The 20491-nt window shown below is 38.5% G+C and overlaps 1 protein-coding gene across 1 annotated transcript in view; it reads left to right on the top strand.

Moving 5' to 3' along the window:
• Positions 1-20491, top strand: part of caskin1 (CASK interacting protein 1) — a 113163-nt gene that overhangs the window by 69397 nt on the left and 23275 nt on the right. The window contains exons 3-11 of the mRNA XM_069673958.1: positions 1852-1949; positions 2170-2318; positions 6715-6810; positions 6920-7050; positions 9443-9551; positions 10711-10819; positions 11297-11391; positions 12286-12403; positions 16819-17064. Coding sequence (XP_069530059.1) covers positions 1852-1949; positions 2170-2318; positions 6715-6810; positions 6920-7050; positions 9443-9551; positions 10711-10819; positions 11297-11391; positions 12286-12403; positions 16819-17064 — 1151 coding nt within the window. The remainder of the gene's footprint in view (positions 1-1851; positions 1950-2169; positions 2319-6714; positions 6811-6919; positions 7051-9442; positions 9552-10710; positions 10820-11296; positions 11392-12285; positions 12404-16818; positions 17065-20491) is intronic.

Genomic DNA, 20491 nt, shown 5'->3' on the forward strand with positions numbered 1-20491 from the left:
GTGTTTACATTCAGTCGAGCTAGCCTCCACTATCTAACGCTATTATCACTCAAGAATTTGATGTAATCTATAAGCTAACCAGGACACTCTTTGTTTTAACAGTCTGTAAATAAAACAAGTTAGCACCAACAGTAATATCTTCAGAAAAGTGAAGTTTGATTTCAGTCTGTGCTCGCCGTGACACTTTCTGGCCCAAACAGCTGACATACGGCATAATACACTTCACAGAATGCGTAGGAAAACAATATTCTCTATTCCCCACCGTGAACTGCATTTTGTTGTTTCCATAATACTGTATTTTCTATTATTTGTTGGCTGTTGTGATACCATGCGCTGCATGCGTAGGTATACAGAGCCATTGTGCAGAGTAAGACATAGTGCCGAGGAAAAGGCCTGTCTGACGTCAATGTGAAGCGCTATGTATTTTACAGCCAGTAATGAAGTACAATGAGCGTGAATTCATTTTAACTGATCTGGCAACATTTTATTACAAAGATTGCATTGTAAGTATTTATTTGTAGTTTAAATATAAATTTATAATTTTTTTAGCACTTTAGTTTTTATTTTCATTTATTGAATAGATTTTAAATTATAGCTCTGAAGGTTGCACTACTTTGTACTGAATCCACAGATGATGGATGGAAATGAAACATTGACTATGACATGATGTAGTTGTTGGAAAAGGACCCTGTTTTTTATATGGTGCAATATCCGGTATATTATTATGTATATATAAATGGATATGGATATACAGTTGTAAAACACCAGTAATAGTATACAAGTAATTTTGCCTATGTACAACGACAATTATAAAGCCAACACACCAAAGCATATTATTGATGACAGCAACAAGCCAGAGGGAGAAGTGTTCCAACACACAACAACACTGCTCCAGCAGCCGTGGCACCACAGGGTGTCAAATGTGTTGTTGATCGATGATGACAACACGTTTCCTCAACAGGTGAAATTTCATGCTAGCAAGCAGCTCTGTCCTCTGTGCTTTTGTCTGTGAAAACACCAGCTGTGGAATCACTAAGTACATGTACTAAAGTATTGTGCTTGTTTATTATAAATCGACAGCTTGTTACAAATTAGTTTTATTAGTAAATGATTTTACACACAAAATATATTAAAGTCCTCTCTTCTTAAAGGGGAAGGCTTGGTCGGGAACATAGCTCCATTTATGGAACATCTGACTGTTAAAGGGAACTTACCTGCCGCCTTAGCTTCATGGGTCACATTTGAACTCCTCATAAAGCTGTCTGTATGACACCAAACAATAAATCTCGAGAGAGAAGAAGAGTCACAGAGAGAAGCGAAGAGACGAATGTCACTGAATCTGATAGATCATCATCTTTTTGTGTGTGTTTTTATCTTCGCCTGTCTCTGTCCTCAGGTTATGTGATGCTTTTTACTCCTTCTAACCTTTCTCGTGCTTATCCATCAAGACTGACATGTTAATCTCATCTACTCAGCATACACTCTCTGGTCTCGCACAGACACAGACCCCCACACACACACTTGTATACTTTACATTACATAAAACCTTTTCCCTTGTGTATATTTTTTCATCTCCCACCATCCCATCTGTGGTATTTGCTTTTAATCCTCTGCTATTAAAGCTATTTGTCATGCTAAGCTTTGCCATTATGACTGACCTGTGTGTGTATGTGCGTGCTCGGGAGAGAGACAGAGAGAAAAAAGTCTATATGTGTATGCTCTTGTTTTGACATGGTTGTTTAGTCCAGATACATTAAGTGCAAACAGAGGGATTTTATTTATTTAATAAGCTGGATATACATCTAATTCACAAATATGATATATAGATGTGTTTGTGTGTGTGTACTATAGGTTTTCTCCGCTGCATCATGCGTCGCTCAATGGGAACCTAGAGCTCATCACTCTGCTGCTGGAGTCACAGGCTGCTGTCGACATCAGAGACCAGAAAGGTAAGGGGAAAATGCACACACACACACACGCACACACATAGATAGACATATGTTAGCGCAAAAGAAGGAGAGAGAAAATTGAGCTTTGCACATACAGGAAGTACTGTACATGTCGCCCTCTCACACATAAATCCTCACCGATCAATAATATCATATATCTCAGTGTGTGATATATATGGCCTGTGTGTTAACATTGCGCTTGTGTGTGTTTGTGTGTGAGCAGGTATGCGGCCGCTGCATTACGCAGCCTGGCAGGGGAAGGCGGAACCTATGAAGATGCTGCTGAAATCTGGTTCATCTGTCAACGGCCAATCAGATGAAGGACAGATTCCTCTCCACCTGGCAGCGCAGCACGGCCACTACGACGTGGTGAGTGAGGTTCAGACGTGTTGTTTGCATACTAAATAAACATAACTCATATAACAGCTTATCCATCATAATTCAAATTTAATTAACTATATTTAAGTAGCTGAATTTGGCAGCTGGGCACATTTCTAATCAGTAGCAATTTTTGGCAACTCTAAGGCTGCTATAATTTTATTCTTTTTTAATATCAGTTGATAAACGTCATACTGAACATCCTACTTAAAATGATTAACTGACTCTGCTGTTGCTTTCAGTTTCAGCATTGTTTTAGTTTTCTGGCTTGTTACTTCGTTTTGGTTGACTCTCTGTTCTCATAGCTCTTTTCAGTAAAATATCTCTTTGAAGTCACTGTACACTTCCTGTCCAGCTTATTACAGTAGACAGACAAAGAGGGCAACAAGGCACAAAAAAACATATTAACACCAGGAGTAGGTAGTGACCAAAAGCAGAGTTGAAAAACAGTGACATACGGTACATTTCTCAGGTGGCAAGAAACAAAATCAGTGCTTATGTTGCTCTTTATAAGAGAAACTTTGTTAATCCACAAGGGGAAATTCAATTTTTTCACTCTGTTAGTACAGACATACTACACACACATAGGCCTGGAATACACACATGCACAAACAGCACATGCACTAATGGAGAGATGCTGCACATGGACATGCGCCTCGAGCAGTGTTGGATTCAGTGCCTTGCTCACACATCAATGAAGCCCAGGACAGAAACTGGCAGCTACCAGCCCCAATTCCACACTTGGTCCATACCTGGACTTGAACCGGCCACCCTCTGGTTCCCAAGCCAAGTCCCCACAGACTCAACTACCATCTACCCCTTATGCTAGATGTGTTAATAGACAACAGCAAACATGCTTACCACATCATTTCAAAAGGGGATGATATGTCAGTGTGGGTACACAGCTTAACAAGCTGACTCCGAAACAGCAGTAATTGCAGTATATTTCTGAATCTTTATTTTCATCTTATTTTATTATCAGTTGGGCTTTACCTTTGATCCTATTATAATCAAGGCACTATGTCCTTTTTTTGTAATCTTTTGTTTTTTTTCATGTGAAGCACTTAGTGTGTTCATGTTTCTTATTGAAGCACTTATAGCTGAATTTCTTATATGAAATGTTCATATCAATTATAATTCTTATTATGAATCAGACTGAATTGCCATTTTTACTCCACTCATCCTGACATTCAGTTGACAATAAATCTTGCAGTGACAATTCTTAAAACAGCTAACTTAAAGAATTTCACACTGATCAAAAAAATATGTAATAAAGCTATACATTAATCTATAAAACGATCATACACAATAGTGGCCATTTCTGGTTTTTGGTTTTGTGCATGTAGCTTTGGAGCTACCTAGCTGAGTCAGAATGTCTGCTGTAAAAGGGTATTTTGCCACAACACAAGCCTTGACTCTGACTGGGCATCAGACTACCTTTAACTTTACTTTGGGACCATCATACCCACATGATACCGACAATAAGCCCCAATGCCTAGATCACCACGTTATAAACAGTAGTGTAGAGTGCACTATGACCGCCTTATACTTAGTGCCCTCTGTATCTTAGTCAAATATGTACAGAAAAAAAACACCATGTAAGGCCGATGTGTTAAGAAACAAAATTAAAAAAATGAGCTGTAGAGGATTTTATCTTTGCAGCTTTTTCAGCTCAGAAAGGAGAATCAGGGGGAATCACTGCAGTGCCGCTGCAGGCTTGCCAAAGCACCAACAATGAAATATAGCAGAATCACTACAGCCTTACATTTCCTGGAGGAGAGTGTTGCTCAGCAATCACAGGCTCTGAAAACCGAAGAACGGCTGCTTCTATTTGATTAAATACGCATGATTTACGAAGGGTAAGAAACTGGGGCCGGGGCTGTAATCCACAGCTGCTCCCAGTGTGCAGGGCAAATAAATAAAAAATTACAGAAATTGAAACAGACCACAGTTTAAAAAAATCAATTATTCAACATCTGAGAGGCACAGAAGAGATTTGAAAGACATTTTCTTTAAAAACAAGCATGGTCAGAGAGTGTATTTATCTGGGACAAGAGAATGTAATTTGGCATATCTTCTAATTTGTTCCATTTTAAAGTGCATTAAAAAACTGAAAGCACAATTAAATAATTCCTTTAGTGAGGGGGGAATTTATCCTTTTAAGTCTTTAACCACTGTAACCAAGCTTTTACTTTCACTTCATGTCACAGTGCTTCTCTAAAGGGTTTCTTTACAGGAACAACCTACAGGGATGAATTCTCGGAGAATCATCTCAAAACCAGCAAATCTCAGCTTTTTTAATCATTCACTTAACCTCTCTAAGCTAAAAGCTTGCTGCCTTCCCTCTGAGTCATTTTCATACTGTGATTTTTATACGTATTTATATACACATTTAACATACACAAAGGCTTAAAACATTAAGGTTCAGAATTATTGTATAAAGATATTTTACATGGAAATCTAAAAACATATTAATGTGTCCTGGCTAATGTGTTTATCAGCACAGCCCTATTTTCCTGAGGACATCTGTGGTGCTTTTGATTTTTAATACAGCATGACATCTTTCTGAGCAAGCTTTTCGGTTTTGTATAATTTCTGTGTCTTTGTGGATGTATTACATAATTATGTCCTTTTATATTTGTAATTTTTGAACATTGCTTGGCCCTTGTCCAAGGAAAAGCAAGCCCCCACCTTTTTTGTTATTGTTGCTTCATGCTAACCCTCCCATTCTCATACAGCATGCAATCACTGCAACGATTACAGCGACAGATGTACCTCTTACAATTCTGAGCAGTTCTTGAAACAATGGGTCCTTGATTTCAGACAGAGGTAGACAAAGCAGGCTTCTCATATTTAGCTGGTAAGCATGAGTTTTGTGGGTTGGTGCTAGCAGATTTTTCTAGCTAATTAAGCTAGTGCTTAGCTGGGATCTTTTACTCGTCAGTCTGTCTCCTGCTGATTTTAATGTTTCCAGCTGACTTCTTTAATATTGTGAAAAGGGGTAGTAAGTATTAACTTGATGACTACCTGCATGATATTAATTAAAATCAATTTTTGGGTTTAAAAATTGAGGCTAACGCTAAATGTCCTTGGTAAAAAGTGTTCAACCACACTAGCTGATAATCCAAATAGAGGAGATAGAAATTAGGAAACAGCATTATTCTTGTATTGCATTGTAGACTTAGTCCTACTACTGTGTTGTAATTATGATAGAGAAAATTGTAAGATCAGACTCTAACATAACCTGTTTGGCTGCTTAGCTTACATTTAAATGACCAAAACAGACAGAGTTATGCTGTTTAGTTTTTTGTATTGTAACAGTAAGTTTTCTTGCTTAATGTTGTAACAGCAGAGGCTTTTAATATGAGTCTTGAGGCTTTTAATAACTGCTATCTAACTGCAAATTTAAATCTAAGGCTAAATTCAGTCGTGTAAACCCATATCTAGCCAACCCCCATAACTAGCCTAAACTATGTATTGAGGAGATACTCCACAGTGGATTTGCCAGTCTTGATTATTATTTTTTTTTACTTAACCTGTAACCCAACAACCTAATGTTGCAATGAAATAGCAATTTAGGAGAAGCTAAGTGAGGTGTTGACATACCAAAAGTAGTGGAACAGGCTAGCATGAAAAGGACATCAACACAATCACTTAGCAAATGCTAAGCTAAGATTGCATAATTGCTGTATGGAGAGTGGTAAGAATAATGAATTAAAGCTCCTGTCAGGAGTTTTTTTGCTGGTTATAAAACAGACTGAAATTAATTCTGATTACTCTTCATGACCTACAAAAGCAAACCAGACCATCAGCGACAAAATTTATTATTTTCTATAGTTATTTTTAATACCTAAAACTGCTATATTCTGTAAGTTTAGGTGTATGTTAGCCTTGTGATAGTCTGGCTGGTGACATTTCCTGGATGTGCCCTGCCTTAATAATCAATTAATATATTTAGATAGATAGATGTAAGTTTCTAAAAATGTACTAAAGATGTACAAATGAGACAATAATAGATATCTATGGTATGTAATTAAATATCTTGTGTGCAAAAGTGACCTGTAATGTCTAAAAATCTATTATCAATATAAACATGTACAGTGTATATGTATAAATACAATGTATAAATATAAGCATATGAAACTGCTTTCCTTTACGTGAGTATACATACGTGTATATTTTATAACTACCCATTAAAAATAGTCTGATGGTAGTTCAGAGAAAGGACTTCAGTCCTGAACCTCGATGAAAACACTCTGTGACTGAAAGAGCTCTGCTGAATCACCTCCAGGCCATGCAGTGGGTGTGAGGGATTTCTCAGAACTGACTTCAGTTTCAGAGCGTTCTTGTCTCTGTCACTGCTGAAAATTGTGTTTCCTATTACTAGTCGGAGATGCTGCTGCAGCACCAGTCCAACCCTTGTATTGTGGACAACGCAGGGAAAACACCTCTGGACCTGGCCTGTGAGTTCGGCAGAGTTGGGGTAAGAACTAATAGTTTTAGTTTATATTCAAAAACGGCAGCAACTGGAGATAATCAACAGGAAAGTGATGATCAAATGTGTCTCTTGTGTTCTGTCTGTGTGTGTAAAGGTGGTTCAGTTGTTGCTGTCCAGTAACATGTGTGCTGCTCTGCTGGAGCCCAAAAAAGGAGACACCCACGACCCCAACGGGACATCTCCACTCCACCTGGCTGCCAAGAACGGACACATAGACATCATAAGGTACACACACGTGCTCACACACACTAGCTTCTACAATCCGCCAAAGCAGAGAGGTCCATCTCTCAAAAACAAACTGTTTCTAATGAAACGCTGGCTTTAGAAGTCCACCTGAGCTTGCTGAGAAAACAGTTATATAACACAACAGGGGGAACAATGTAATCCAATTACCGTCAGGAGTAATGGGACACATGTGTTGTCATGAAGTGATGCGTCAGTCAGATGCTACTAATACAATTTAGAGACTGGAAACTCTGCAGATCTGGCACCCTGTCGCACTTAATGTCAACTCATTATAATCCCCTCTCGACTGGGAAGTGTGCCTAATTTTTGTTTATGTTTTTGTAAAAGAGCATCATGGCAAAGTAACTTTGTGCCAAGGTGATGTCAGCTTTGAGTACAAAGCTTCTGGATGAATGATCCCAGCTGAACAGTATGCCAAGGCAAAAAAAACCAACAACACACACAACAAAGTCTATTTTTCCTCTCATCACTCCAAACCACTTTTAAGTAACTCCTGGCTGTATGTGTGTCAGTGCAGGAGTTTGCTTGGCTGGCAGACACAGACAGAGCGTTGATGCTATGGAGAGAGACGATGAGAGATGAGAGAAGACTGCAACCAGGGGAAGATCAGAGAGAGATGGAGAGAAGAGGGGTAGAGAAATAAAGAGAGAGAGATTTAAAACAGAACGCAAGAAACAGAGGGAGAATAAAGCCTGTCATAGTTGATAGAGCAGAGAGAGCCTCTATACAACTGACTTTGATTAATGACTTTAAGGCATGGCCAGCAGTCTGTGGAAGATACACACTTACATAAACACACACACTTACAAACACTGACTGTTAGTCATTAGACAAAACAAAATTATGTGTTTTTAGCAGCTTTTTTTCCCCTGAACAACAGTTTATTTTTCAACCTCACACCTCTTCTTCACCCTGCCCTTTAAAGTGTCAGGCTGGAGTTATTCTGTTCTTGTCAATGTCAGCAAATTTCGTGAAAAGAACAACAACAACAATAAACCTCTCCACCAATCAGACTGCCTAGTTCTGCAGCCATGTTAGCAGCTCTGCGAGGGCTTACTTTCTCTGTACTCTGGTCCTAATGCTAACAGCATTAGCCAATACACTCACAATGAAAACATGCTAACAAGCTTATGTTTAGCATTGTTATAATAGCCAAGGTCAACATCTGAGTTGAGCTTGCTAGCATGCTAGCTGCAGGCTAATCAGTTCAATTTTGTTTAGAGTATTTTTTTTACTTGCATGTCTCATGTAACAGAGACGGCATATTTTAATATGTGTAGCTGTATGCACTGGCTTCATGCATCCCACCCCAGCAGAACAAGTGTGGGACAGAGAGGAGCAGGAGATAAGCAAGGGAGTAAGGGAGTATTCTATTTGAAAGCAGCCGGAAGTCATGATGTAGTTGTTCTCTCAATATAATATGGTTCTTTTTGTCAGACAAAGAGTGTTGACCAAGCAGTCATTGCCAAGCTGATCATTTTAAGATTATGTTATGATGATGTCCAGAATTAAATTAATGTTAAATTAAACTTGTAACACTAATAATTTTGATCTTATTTTTGGTCTCACTGGATCAAAATGGTGGTGCAGTGGTTAGTGCTTTCGCCTCACAGCATAGAAGGTTCCTAGTTCGTGGACGTAGGAGGCCTTTCTGTGTGGAGTTTACATGTTATCCCTGTGCATGCGTGGGTTCTCTCCAGGTACTCTGGCCTCCTCCCACAGTCCAAAGACATGCTCGTTATGTTCATTGGTGACTCTAAAATTGCCCGTAGGTGTGAGGTGAAAGGTCTGTCTCTGTGTGTCAGCCCTGTGATTGACTGGTGACCCCGCCTCTCCCCCAACGACAGCTGGGATTGGCTCCAGCCCCCTGCGACCTGCTGTATAGATAATGGATCAATATGTCTTTTGCAAGAGAGGCCAAAGTGCAGCAAAAAGTAGAAAGATATTCCCTTATTGTGGTTAAACTTTAAAGTCAACCAAACCTACACTAACTTGCTGCTGTAAATGCTCACTTACTCACTAAATATGCGTTATGTACTATTTGTACCAGCTTGAATAACATGCTTAAACTACAATACCCAGCTGGCTATTTTAAATTGCAGGAGGACACACATTGTCAGTTTTGGTCATTTCATGAGATTTAGTAATAATAAGAGAAATGTTCTGAGTATTGACAGCATTAGCCTTTAAAACAGGTGCAGTTTGCCGTGATTTTACTTTTGCATCTGCATTTCTCACTCTCTCATGTCTTCATACTCTCTCTGCTATTCTCCACACTATTCTTCTCCATCCCTGCTTTTACATCTCTTTCTACTCTTTCTACTTCCTTCCCTCACTTTCCATTCCCTCTGCCCTCTGCCCCTGCTGTCAGACTGTTGATCCAGGCGGGTATCGACATCAACAGACAGACCAAAGCAGGCACTGCCCTGCATGAAGCTGCCCTGTGTGGAAAGACCGAGGCAGTGAGACTTCTGCTGGACGTAAGTGGAACTTCACTGAAAGTCTCCTTGACTGACTCCTGGGTTGGAGTTCACTTAAAGGACCATTACAATCTAATTTATATTACAACAGCTGGGTAGATTACTTTAAATTGTTTTAAATGAGGTAATTTACCTTCAGAAATTTGTTTTAAATATAATAACATTTTAAAATATAATAAATATTTTTTTTGTCTTTACATGTCTCAAACATGTCACTAGGAAATAAAAAATAAAGAAAAATAAGGCCATCACACAAAAAGGCTAAAGACAAACTGTACAACTGTACTGTAATTGTCAGTGAAACAAAATGCATATTAAGTATAAACTATATAGACATAACAGAGCATATATGCTATTAAAAGACCCTTATTTTGTTAAAACATTCATAAAAACCAAAAGTAAAGGTTCACATATTAATATAATATATTACTTCCTTCCTTCAGACGTATTTTACTATGTGTCTACAGTTGTGACCCCTCCTATTGTAGACAGTCTCATCATTATAAAAGTATTCTTAGTAGAGAGGCTTCTTTGGGAAGAAATTCATTAAATGCAGTGGGGGTCTGAGGCTTATTGCCTGTTTATTAAAGGCTTGGAAAATCCCTACTTTCCCGTGTGATCATGTTGAGGCACAGTTATGAAAAATGTAGCTCAAATGCAAGGCAAGAGTGAGGTGAAGAACATTACCAACTTGTGCCGGTGACGCTAAAATGCCACGGGGTTTATGAAAACAAAAGAGGCAATATGCTTTAATGAGAGCATGAGAAACTAACTTTGTCATTTAGGCCCCGGGCTGTGAAAGGTTACGAGTCCATGCCCTGACATGTCTTTAAACTGAATTTATCTCTGTTCTTTGGTCTGCATTTGATTTAACATATCAAAATAAAATACTGCTCTTTATAAATGGTTATTTTCTCCTGACCTCATGGTGGTAAACTAAAGACACACGTATGAGTGTTAAGTAACTGGATTCTGAACGTTTTGATTTTTCTCGTATGAACTGGTACATATAATTTTATGTGATCATAAATGAGTTATTATTGTAAAAACAAGTTTAATTTATGCTGCACATTCTATTGAAATTGATTTTTTTTTTTTACTTTGTGATCTCTCATTTTATGTGTAAACAACAAATTCCTTCTCCTTTTCTCCTCTACAGAGTGGCATCAACGCCACCGTAAGAAACACCTACAGCCAGACTGCGCTGGACATCGTCTACCAGTTCACTGCAACACAAGCCAGCAGAGAGATCAAACAGCTGCTGAGAGGTAGGGTAAATGATGGATAGAGGGGGGGAGGGATAGAGGGGGGAGGGAGGGGGAGACATGAAGCAGAATAGGAAGTTTTTCAGAGGAAACTAGAAAATATGAAGTCAGTATTTTTTTATGAATAAGATAATTGACAAAAATGGATCTAAGGAAAGTTAGCTTAACTGATTTTGGGAAATCTAGTCATTAACTTAAGAGAATTAAAGGAAACAATTGATAACACTCCATGTCTGTCAGTATATATTTAATCTATTGCATTGGCCTGTCAGCTTAGCTTAGCACAGAGACTGTAAACAGGGTCAAAAGTCAAGAGTCAAAAGTGACATTTTGATACGTGACAGTATAGCATTCTGGGTCCAGAAAGATTCTCCATAACCTGAACTCTTTTACTGCACATGGTATAGATGAAAAATAAGTCATTTACATTTATTGTAATGTACAGTATAATTTCATCTACTGTCTCTCTCTGAGTTGTAGATGCATCAGCGGCCCTTCAGGTTCGAGCGCTGAAGGATTACTGCAACAACTACGACCTGACCAGCCTCAACATCAAAGCAGGAGATGTCATTACGGTAAGACTCACACACACATGCACGCACAACCACACACTCACATCCTGAGCATTTCAACATTCAACATTAATGCTGAAAAGGGATACTTTGCCAAACTCTATTTGTTAACTGTAATTAGGTTTAAGACAGTTGCAATAGGGGGAAATCTTTCCCCTATTGAACTGCTCTAACCTCTGATAAGAGGTTGACATGACTTGATATTATTAGGGTCAAATGCAGAAAAGGTTGGAAACTACTGACATTAATTACAACCTCCCTCATGGCAATTCCTTGTTCTAATCCCTAGAGGGAGCTATATGTCACGCTCCAATGTTGCAGATGAAGTATGGGGGTGATATTTTTGCAGCATTATTTGCAAACGACATGTGTAGAGGGTTGTGAAACTGTGTCTCAGTCTCTACGTGTATCATATGTGTGTAAATCAGGCATTGCTGGAGTGTTACGTGTAAAAAATACTTGAAGTAGATTTAAAAATGTGCCTGCCAAGCAACACTCCACAATCTCAAGTGCTCAGAAGCCTGAACAGCTGGAGAACATTCAGTTTGTTTTGGGCTCCCTCAAATCTTTGTCATCTATAAGCCTCGTGTTTTGGTGAGATTACTAATGAATATGCAAGAATGAGTGGTTTCAGCCGCTCTCATTTACTATGAATTTGTTTTACAAAAACATGTATTCTCTTGCTACATGCAGTCCGCCAACCACCAATGAATATTTATGAGCTTTTATACAGCCTCTGGGTACCTATTACAGCAATAAAAAAGGAAAGCAGTGCGTATGCTTCAGTTTCTTATCACAAGATAAAAATAACTGAAAATAATCGGCTCTTGCTTTCTTATAGAAACAAAAATGAATCAATTTTTACGTCAAAGAAATCATAACATGTCTACCTTACAGGTTTTGGAGCAGCACCCTGATGGACGCTGGAAAGGCTGTATCCATGACAACCGAACAGGAAATGACAGAGTGGGCTACTTCCCCTCGACCATGGTGGAAGTCATCAGCAAACGCACAGGTGTGTGTGCACTCGTATATGTGTGTGTATGTGAGTGTGCTGTTACTATTGGTATTGTGAAATTGTGGCTTACTGATGGGAGTGTCATGGGAATATATTGCACATATTTGGGCTAAACACAGAAGAAGAACTTGGAGGAATATAGAAAAGAACGAAGAAGAAGATGAAGATACCTAACCTTACTTTCATGTTAGTTAATTTTCCTGGATGAACTCAGGTTAGAATGAAAATCATATCACAGAATTTTATGTCTTCCATCTCACACACTCAGAGAGCGAACGTGTGTGAGGTCATGTTGAACAGTGGTACCAAACACCCAGCTGTCATTCCTACATTACTGAAAGTGTATGCAAGTTTAATGTTTGTGAACTATTTAAGTTACACTTTAACTGTGCTACCACTTGACCTGAATGAAAGCACAAATGTTTGATAAGTTCAACTGGACAAAGATAGACACCAAAATCATCCACATTTCCCTGGCTGCTGATGTGTGCTCCTTGTGAACACTTAGCAGTACCTGCTGAATGATGGCTTGCAAACACTGAACAATCTCAAAAAGTTAACCTACATTATATTTTTCTTTCTGGGTTTGGAATCAATGACTGTATATATAGATGGACAACGCGTCTCCATCTGCTCCCATTGTACGTAATTGATGCAAAATAGCCCCAGTGATAGGCGCTGCCATCTTGCGATGGCGATGTCATATGAAGCCAGAGACTGCGCAGTAGAGATCGGCGAGTGAAGCGGCCGTAGCCACTTCCGCTAACCCAAACACACACTTAACTTACCGAAAAAACAGCAAGGATCCCGCATGCCGGCGTGTTTAACAGCAGAATAGCTTCTCTGTGTTGGTCTGAGGTTAAAGTTCACAGGTATAGAAACTTCAATGACTGTAGTGATTGTTTTAGTTACGTTTCCACTTGCGGATCGTCCTCCACTCTGCTCAACCGGAACTGATTGGCTGCAGGAGCCGAATTTGTCAACAGAGCTGTCAGTCATCATTTTGACAGCATCAAATAACTAATTAAAAATAAACTTGGAAGTGAATCAGCATGATAATAACTAGCTATAATAAACAATGTTTGAGAAAAATGTATTGGGCGTGTATTTTGATTTTATAGTTTGACCAGTGTCCCAGCTATTAACATGGAGGAGGCGGGCTTTATGACCTATACTGCAGCCAGTCAGCAGGGGGCGCCCGAAATGTTTTGGCTTCACTTTTACGGAGCTGTCATGTCGTCCATCTTTTTATACAGTCTATGGTTTGAATATTGAATATTGATCCAATATAGCTATCTAAGCTTCACTTTGGCTAATTCTTTCAATGAGTAACAAAATACTTGTCAGCTATGCAGGAGACGAGTAAGAGGTTAACAAACCCTATCGGCTAATGCTAGTGCTAGCCTGGTTAGCAAGGTGCTTCTGAAATTAATGGTAACATTGATAATGAATTACTGATTTAATTATTAAAATTAGATGCCAATTTCATACTAACTAAGATCAGGCTTTTAAAAAAATGGTTACCAAAAAAATAGGAACCAGTGGAGTCAACCCCCTGTTGGCCATTAGAAAGAGTGCAGGGTTAAGGCAACAGCTCTCAGACTTAGAGGCTATGTCCACTAGCTTGGTTAGCAAAGTGTTATATGAAATTCATGGTAACAGAGATAATGAACAAATTATTTAATTATTTAACTTAGATGCTAATTTTGTCTAGCTAAAATCAGGCCTTACATTATTTTCTAACAAACACTAACCAGTGGAGTCACCCCCTGTTAGAAAGAGTGCAGGGTTAAGGCAACAGCTCTCAGACTTAGAGGCTATGTCTACTTCTCATATATAGTCTATGGGTTATTGCGCAACTGCAAACAACAGATAGTTAGCTTAGATCAGCATAGAAAAAAATCTAGCTTTGCTCCGTTCAAAGGTAAAAAAAATCCACTCACAAGCACTACTTAGGCCTACTGTGGAGCCAGGCTAACTTTTTCCACCTGCTTCCATTGTTTGTGCTAAAGTAAGCTAACTGGCTAAAGGTACCATATTATTTACCATACAGATGTGATGGTATACGTTCTCATCTAACGTGTGGAAAGAAAGCTAATAAGCGCAATGCAAAAAAAGTGTTTGCTAGTCAAATCAAAAGATCAGCAAAGGGGTTACAGGTATAATTTTGGTGTCATCTCTATGTTTTTAAATGCTAAGCTAATGATTTAATCTCCCAAAAACTATTTTAACCCCCTTTCTCTATTTTATATCACTATTATAAGCTTTTTAACTCTCTGGTGAGATCTACAGAGCACATTCACCTCCATCCCTTCATCCCAAAGTGTCATGCACAGTCCCAAAGAGGCTCAGATGTTTTTAACTGTTTATTGGTGTCCGTCTGTAGGTCTGGTGTCTCTGTCCGTCCATTCGTATGTCTTCTCTGTAGTATTATGTCTAGTTGTCTCAGTCTGTAGCCTGTCTCTCTGTTAATGTCTGCATTAATCCTCCATGATCAAATAATGCTAACTAACCTCTATCATTCACATCATCCTTTATTATGTAGTCACCTCATCTGGTCATACTTTTCTTCTGTGATCACTTGTATTTATACTTCATTGCCCATATATCACTATGGAACCTGCTCTCAATTGTGGCTGCATCTCGCCTGACGTACAGTAAAGAGCAGCTGTGGATACAGTAGAAAACAGCTTGAAACCCCCCACCCAGCCTGCACAGACATACTGACTAATCACAGCCACACTCGCTTGGGGCTATAGCAGCTGTTTTAGCAAGAGGTTTCATTTACTCAACTTCATCAATTTTTAATTATTCTTTTTTCACATCAATTCTCCACAGTCAGTCTCTTCTACATGTACTCTACCTCTCACTTCATCTTTCTTTTTACGCTAACGGGGACACTACATCAGATTTATCTCAACTAAAAAGAAATATGAACAAATTTCTCTAGACTAATCAGAGTGGGAGGCTAGCAGCTACTTCATATAAGCATATGAGCTATATAAATTACTTTAAACTATTACTTTACTTTAAACAACACGGATCATTCATTTCATAACACCTTGATGGACCAAAGAAACAACGGTGGTGGACGGCTCCTTTCTCTTCGTGCAGGATTTATTAATTCTTCAGTAAATGGTAGATGAGATGCCAGACAAGTTAATTTCCCTTTGGGGATCAACACAGTTATTGTTATTGTTATGGTTATTGTAATAAATCACAAAAATAGTGACAATGACTGTTGGAATCTTGCTGTTAGCCTGTGGATTCTTTTTAAGGCTGTCTATATGAGTAGCTAATTAAGCTAGGTCCTAGTAGTCAGCTGTAAATATATTAAAAAAGGATGGTCTGGTTCACAAAGTTTTAACCTGTTATACTGTACGAACTCTGGTGTAATAGGCTATATGAGCCAAAGATTTTACTGATATTGTTAGCATTTAGCAAGGACAAGTGGAACCCAAATCAATACCTTATATCATTGTCCGAGGGCATTAGTAGGCTCTGCTTACTTTAAATATAATTGCTTTTGAATGCACAAAAACCATACAAGAACAACACATGGCAGCTATTTATATTCTCACGGAACAGAACTTCACCTTCTTGATCTATGCTAGGTTAATCAAACCAGTATCCGAACCTAACCTAGCCTAGCCTAGCCTTGCCTAACTTTGAAGTAAGTACAGTTCACTTTGTCAGCTCACATGGGACACAAAAAGAAATGTTTATGCAGAATATTTACTTTATAGGTGTGTTGAAGTAGAGCCTCTATACTCTGAAGGAGTATAGGAGCATGGCAGCAAAGTGCAAATGGAGCACTTACAGCACATATAAATGGCCATAAGGCACGTTGGATAAATGTTGACAATGATCTGTGAGTTTGGAGTGAGACACCTAAAAAGTTACCATGTTACACATTTCTGATGCAGCTTGCTAACTATTTTTATGAGTGCATTCATTTAATGCTATGAATGACATGTTTTTGCTACACATATTGTTGTATGAAAGTAGCTAATGGCATGCAATAGGACTGTATAAATCATATCCTGTGTCACATAATAAGACGGAAATATTTTAGCACGTTTACAGAAATACGTCACGACTGATTGCCAACGTAAACTTCCCTGCAGCCCCTCAAACCATCTCCACTTTCACCATCGATCACTTCTCTTTCACCTTTCCATTCATTTCATTTCAACAATATTCATATTGGTTTGTCTTCTCCTTCTCTTTGTCTTTCACCACCTTTCATTTTCTGTTTAATTTTGTAACTTCAGCCTTTGTTTTTAATTTCCTTTTTTCCTCCTTTTCTTACATGTAATTCTCTGTTTTGTCGTTTGTTTGTGCCGTGGCGGTGGTTCACTGTTGGCTGGTTGTGTGTGTGTCGGTGTGACGTCACGGTGGGTGTTATCTAGGTTTGGCCAGCACAGTCATTTGCACTCAACAGTTTCAAAAGATACCGCTGGTTCCTCCGGCGACGGTTGCCCCTGCCAACGCGGTAGTCAACGGCAACGACACCACGTTCCATCAGATCCATATCCTGCCTCCACCGCCTCCTCCACCACCACATTCCCATCAGCCACTGCTTCCACTTTTCACTTCCTTTGGCTATAACAAGTCGCCCGTGACAAGCCCAATGGGAGACACACCCACTGCCCCAGGTACACGCCCCCTTTTCATTATTATTATTATTATTATTATTATTATTATTGTTAAAGCTTCAAGGGATGCTTTCCTCTGGCGTCTTATATCTTGTATCTGCCAGTAATCTCTATTTTTGATTGGTCATGCATTATTCTGATTCGTATTTGAAATATTGTTTGCGGAAGGCATCCTTTGAAGTTTTCTGTTATGGATCATTATTTATGTAATTTTATGTAATTGTGTTGCTCATACTGTGTAACTTTTGTTTTTCTGTTTTTGCTGTTGTCATCTCCATTACTGCGAGTCAAAGTCAGCTTTAAGACAGGAATGTGAAGAGTTAAGGGCACTGAAATGACGGCTTATTTAATATGTAATGAAGATAAGAAGAGAAGTACTTATATGTCACACAGTTACACAAAGTATGACCTAAAAACATATCCAACAAAAGGTCACTTGAATAGGCTTTAAAGTCATTTAAAGTTCAATTTAAAAGGCAACTGTACTTTGTTAAAACAGAACAGAAGATTTTGGATCAGGCGGAATGAGACATTTTGAAGTCTTTTATTTTTGTACATGACGAAACACGCATCCTGGCCTACAAGTAAACCAGGGCTGGCCCTTCTGCAGTCAAGAGGGTGGTAGTGATAAGGGGTGGAAATTGCAGGGTAACTTCCGATACAATATGAAACGATACACGATTCACGATACACAATACGTGGCCTTCGATAACGATAATATCGTGATACAGCGATTCTGTGATAATTTATATATTGCAAGACAATCAAATAATGATACATCGTGATATCTGATTAAGTTCTTTGGCCAATTAATCCCTCACTCATGTCATAAGCAGCACCGCCAGCATGAAGTAGTGACACGGTGTGTCAAAATCACAGGGAAATCTGTTTAGAGTGCCATAATTTAGTACATTTAAATATTGATATTTGGCGCGACGAGTCAGGACGGCGATATTTTGCCGTATCGATATTTTGTCCCACCCCTAGTAGTGATGGAGATTAGCCAGGATACCAGTTTTTAAATATACTGAGATAAAAATTCAGTTTTATTACTACTGGGGAACTGAGCATAGCACAGCATAACACTCTTATTTTCATTAGGCGCATTATTTGCAGTGTCCACAACTAATCAAACAGAGACAGAACAGTACCAAACAGCTCTAGCTAAGATAGCCACGTCTTGCTAACGATAGCTACTCCAAGCATAGCTAGTTTACAGTTGCTCTCTGTGCTACTATGGTGGTAGTAAAAACATTCGCTAACAGTGTACCTTTAAACATAGCTCATAGCTTTATTTGCCAGTAAGGAGGATTGGATGTCAGGTTGGAGGAAAGCTAAGTATTTACCATTAAGCTAGGTTACCTGAGTTGGTTAATGCTTCATGGTTCCTTGGTTTATTTTGCGGTTCTTTTTTTCCTTAATTCCTTCCTGTTTGTTCTTTCCTCTCTCCCTGTATCCCACCACTGTCCCAACCACTGAGACGATCCTGCTAGTTTTAAGCACATATCCATCATACACAACTTTCTCCCTGACCAGACTGTGTACAAGCGTCTTTTCTGTTTAATCCTCGTCCTGTGTGTTACCGTCATGCCTGATGATCATTTTGACACCACTTTTACCCATCTTGCACTTATACCCTTAATGTATGCTTGTTTGAATGTTTGTAATGGTAGTGAAAGGCTTGAATATTTGAGTGTCCATGCCAGGCTTTGGAGGGGTGAAAAAATTGTTTAATTACTTACTGAGTACAAACATTGTTTTCTGGAAAGACTTTGCTTTAAGGATATTGAAGTTTGTCAGAGGTTTAGCTGGACATGTTGGACCTCTCTTAAATTAACTGGTAATATTTTTGTCTGGCTAAAAGATCCAGCAAGTAATCTTATATTTTAAACTTAAGCTGAGGTACAGCCATTCTTGGAGTCTTGAAAACAAGGTATTAACATTTCAGCTTGAAATCACGTAATTACATGAAAGAATTTGCAAGTTACAAAGGGCCGCAAACACATAGTTAGAAAATATCGCCCAGGATGACTTTCAGGTAAGGAATTTGCTGACTGTAAACTTTTTACTCTGTGAATGGGAACCTTCACTGGACACCACTTTGTTTCCTCCAGGAGATTATTAAACACCCTTAGACAGATTTCCTGTCTAAAAACAAAAATTGGAATGAGGCACACAAATTAAGAAAAAACATATTTGGTTTTGCTTGTATCTACAGCACTTTTGCCACAGCAATTTTTTGTTTGGAACTCATTGATTCATGTGAGGACGAAGGCTTCTCACAGTCTTTAAATGACTGATCAGTACTTTGTTCAAGGTCACTTGGAGGGATACAAAATGGCCACAAGAAGGAGCTGCGGCATTACATGAAAGCAAACTTTTTAATGTGTGTTTCACTGGAGCACTGTTGGTTTACACATATAAACCATTTATAAACCCTTATTGAGACGGTTATAATGGTTTATGACTCTCTCCAAATGCACTACAGCAGCCCCATTCTGACAAGACTTACATATATAATCACACACATATGGATGCATTATATATGTATGTGTATGTACATTATGGCATATATGTGTATATACACGGATATTCATGTTATGGATTTATTTATGTACTATGGGTATATAAATGTTTTCATATATCTATATCTATATATGCTGTATTTTTTCTGTGTATGTGTGTGTGTGAGCATGTGTGAGAATGTAAGTGTGCTGAGAAAGTGAGTGTGAAACTTTTATATCCTTTTTTCTAAAAGCCGCCCCTATCTGCCTTTACCCAACCACCCTTCTGGCCCCTCTGTAAGTTGTCTTTTTTCGCGGAATAGTTTGAAATAGATTTAATTACCCCTACTTCACCCTCTTTGTTTGAAAAATCTAGCAACACCTGTAATCTGTAAAATCAAGTGAGGTAGTTTGCTTGCATAGTGTGAGGGTGCAGAGAAGCTTGAACATTCAAATAGACCTCTTTTTACCACCATATAAAATGTAGGCGCCTACTAAAAACCTTAACCAATTCTAAATACTTTACGTCTATAAAATTATTCTAATTTCAAACATGGTTTTATCACATAATTAAAGTCATTTGTAAGGATACATTCATGTAAATAATGGTTTGAGCCAACATTAAAGCTGCGCTAAACAATATTGTTATACACAATGGATCAAATAACTATGTTAAATGTAAAATGAGTCAGTTGAAATGATTAACTGAAAGAGAATTATCACTACATGTTAGCTAGCCATGGCTTTGTAGCCTCTTCAAGCTAATGTTTTTGGTTTTACAGCCTGCAACTTTACCTAGCTAGCATCACACAGCAGACAGACAAAGTTAGCAATTAGCTAGCAAACATAGTGGAGAATATAGCAGCTATTGTGATAACTTTTTTATGAGATGGCTCAAACTTAAACGTAGCTTAAACAGAGTG

This window comes from Semicossyphus pulcher, unplaced genomic scaffold, assembly GCF_022749685.1.
Source record: "Semicossyphus pulcher isolate SPU_LCO1_2020_fin unplaced genomic scaffold, fSemPul1.0.p SCAF_23, whole genome shotgun sequence".
Classification (NCBI taxonomy): Eukaryota; Metazoa; Chordata; class Actinopteri; order Labriformes; family Labridae; genus Semicossyphus; species Semicossyphus pulcher.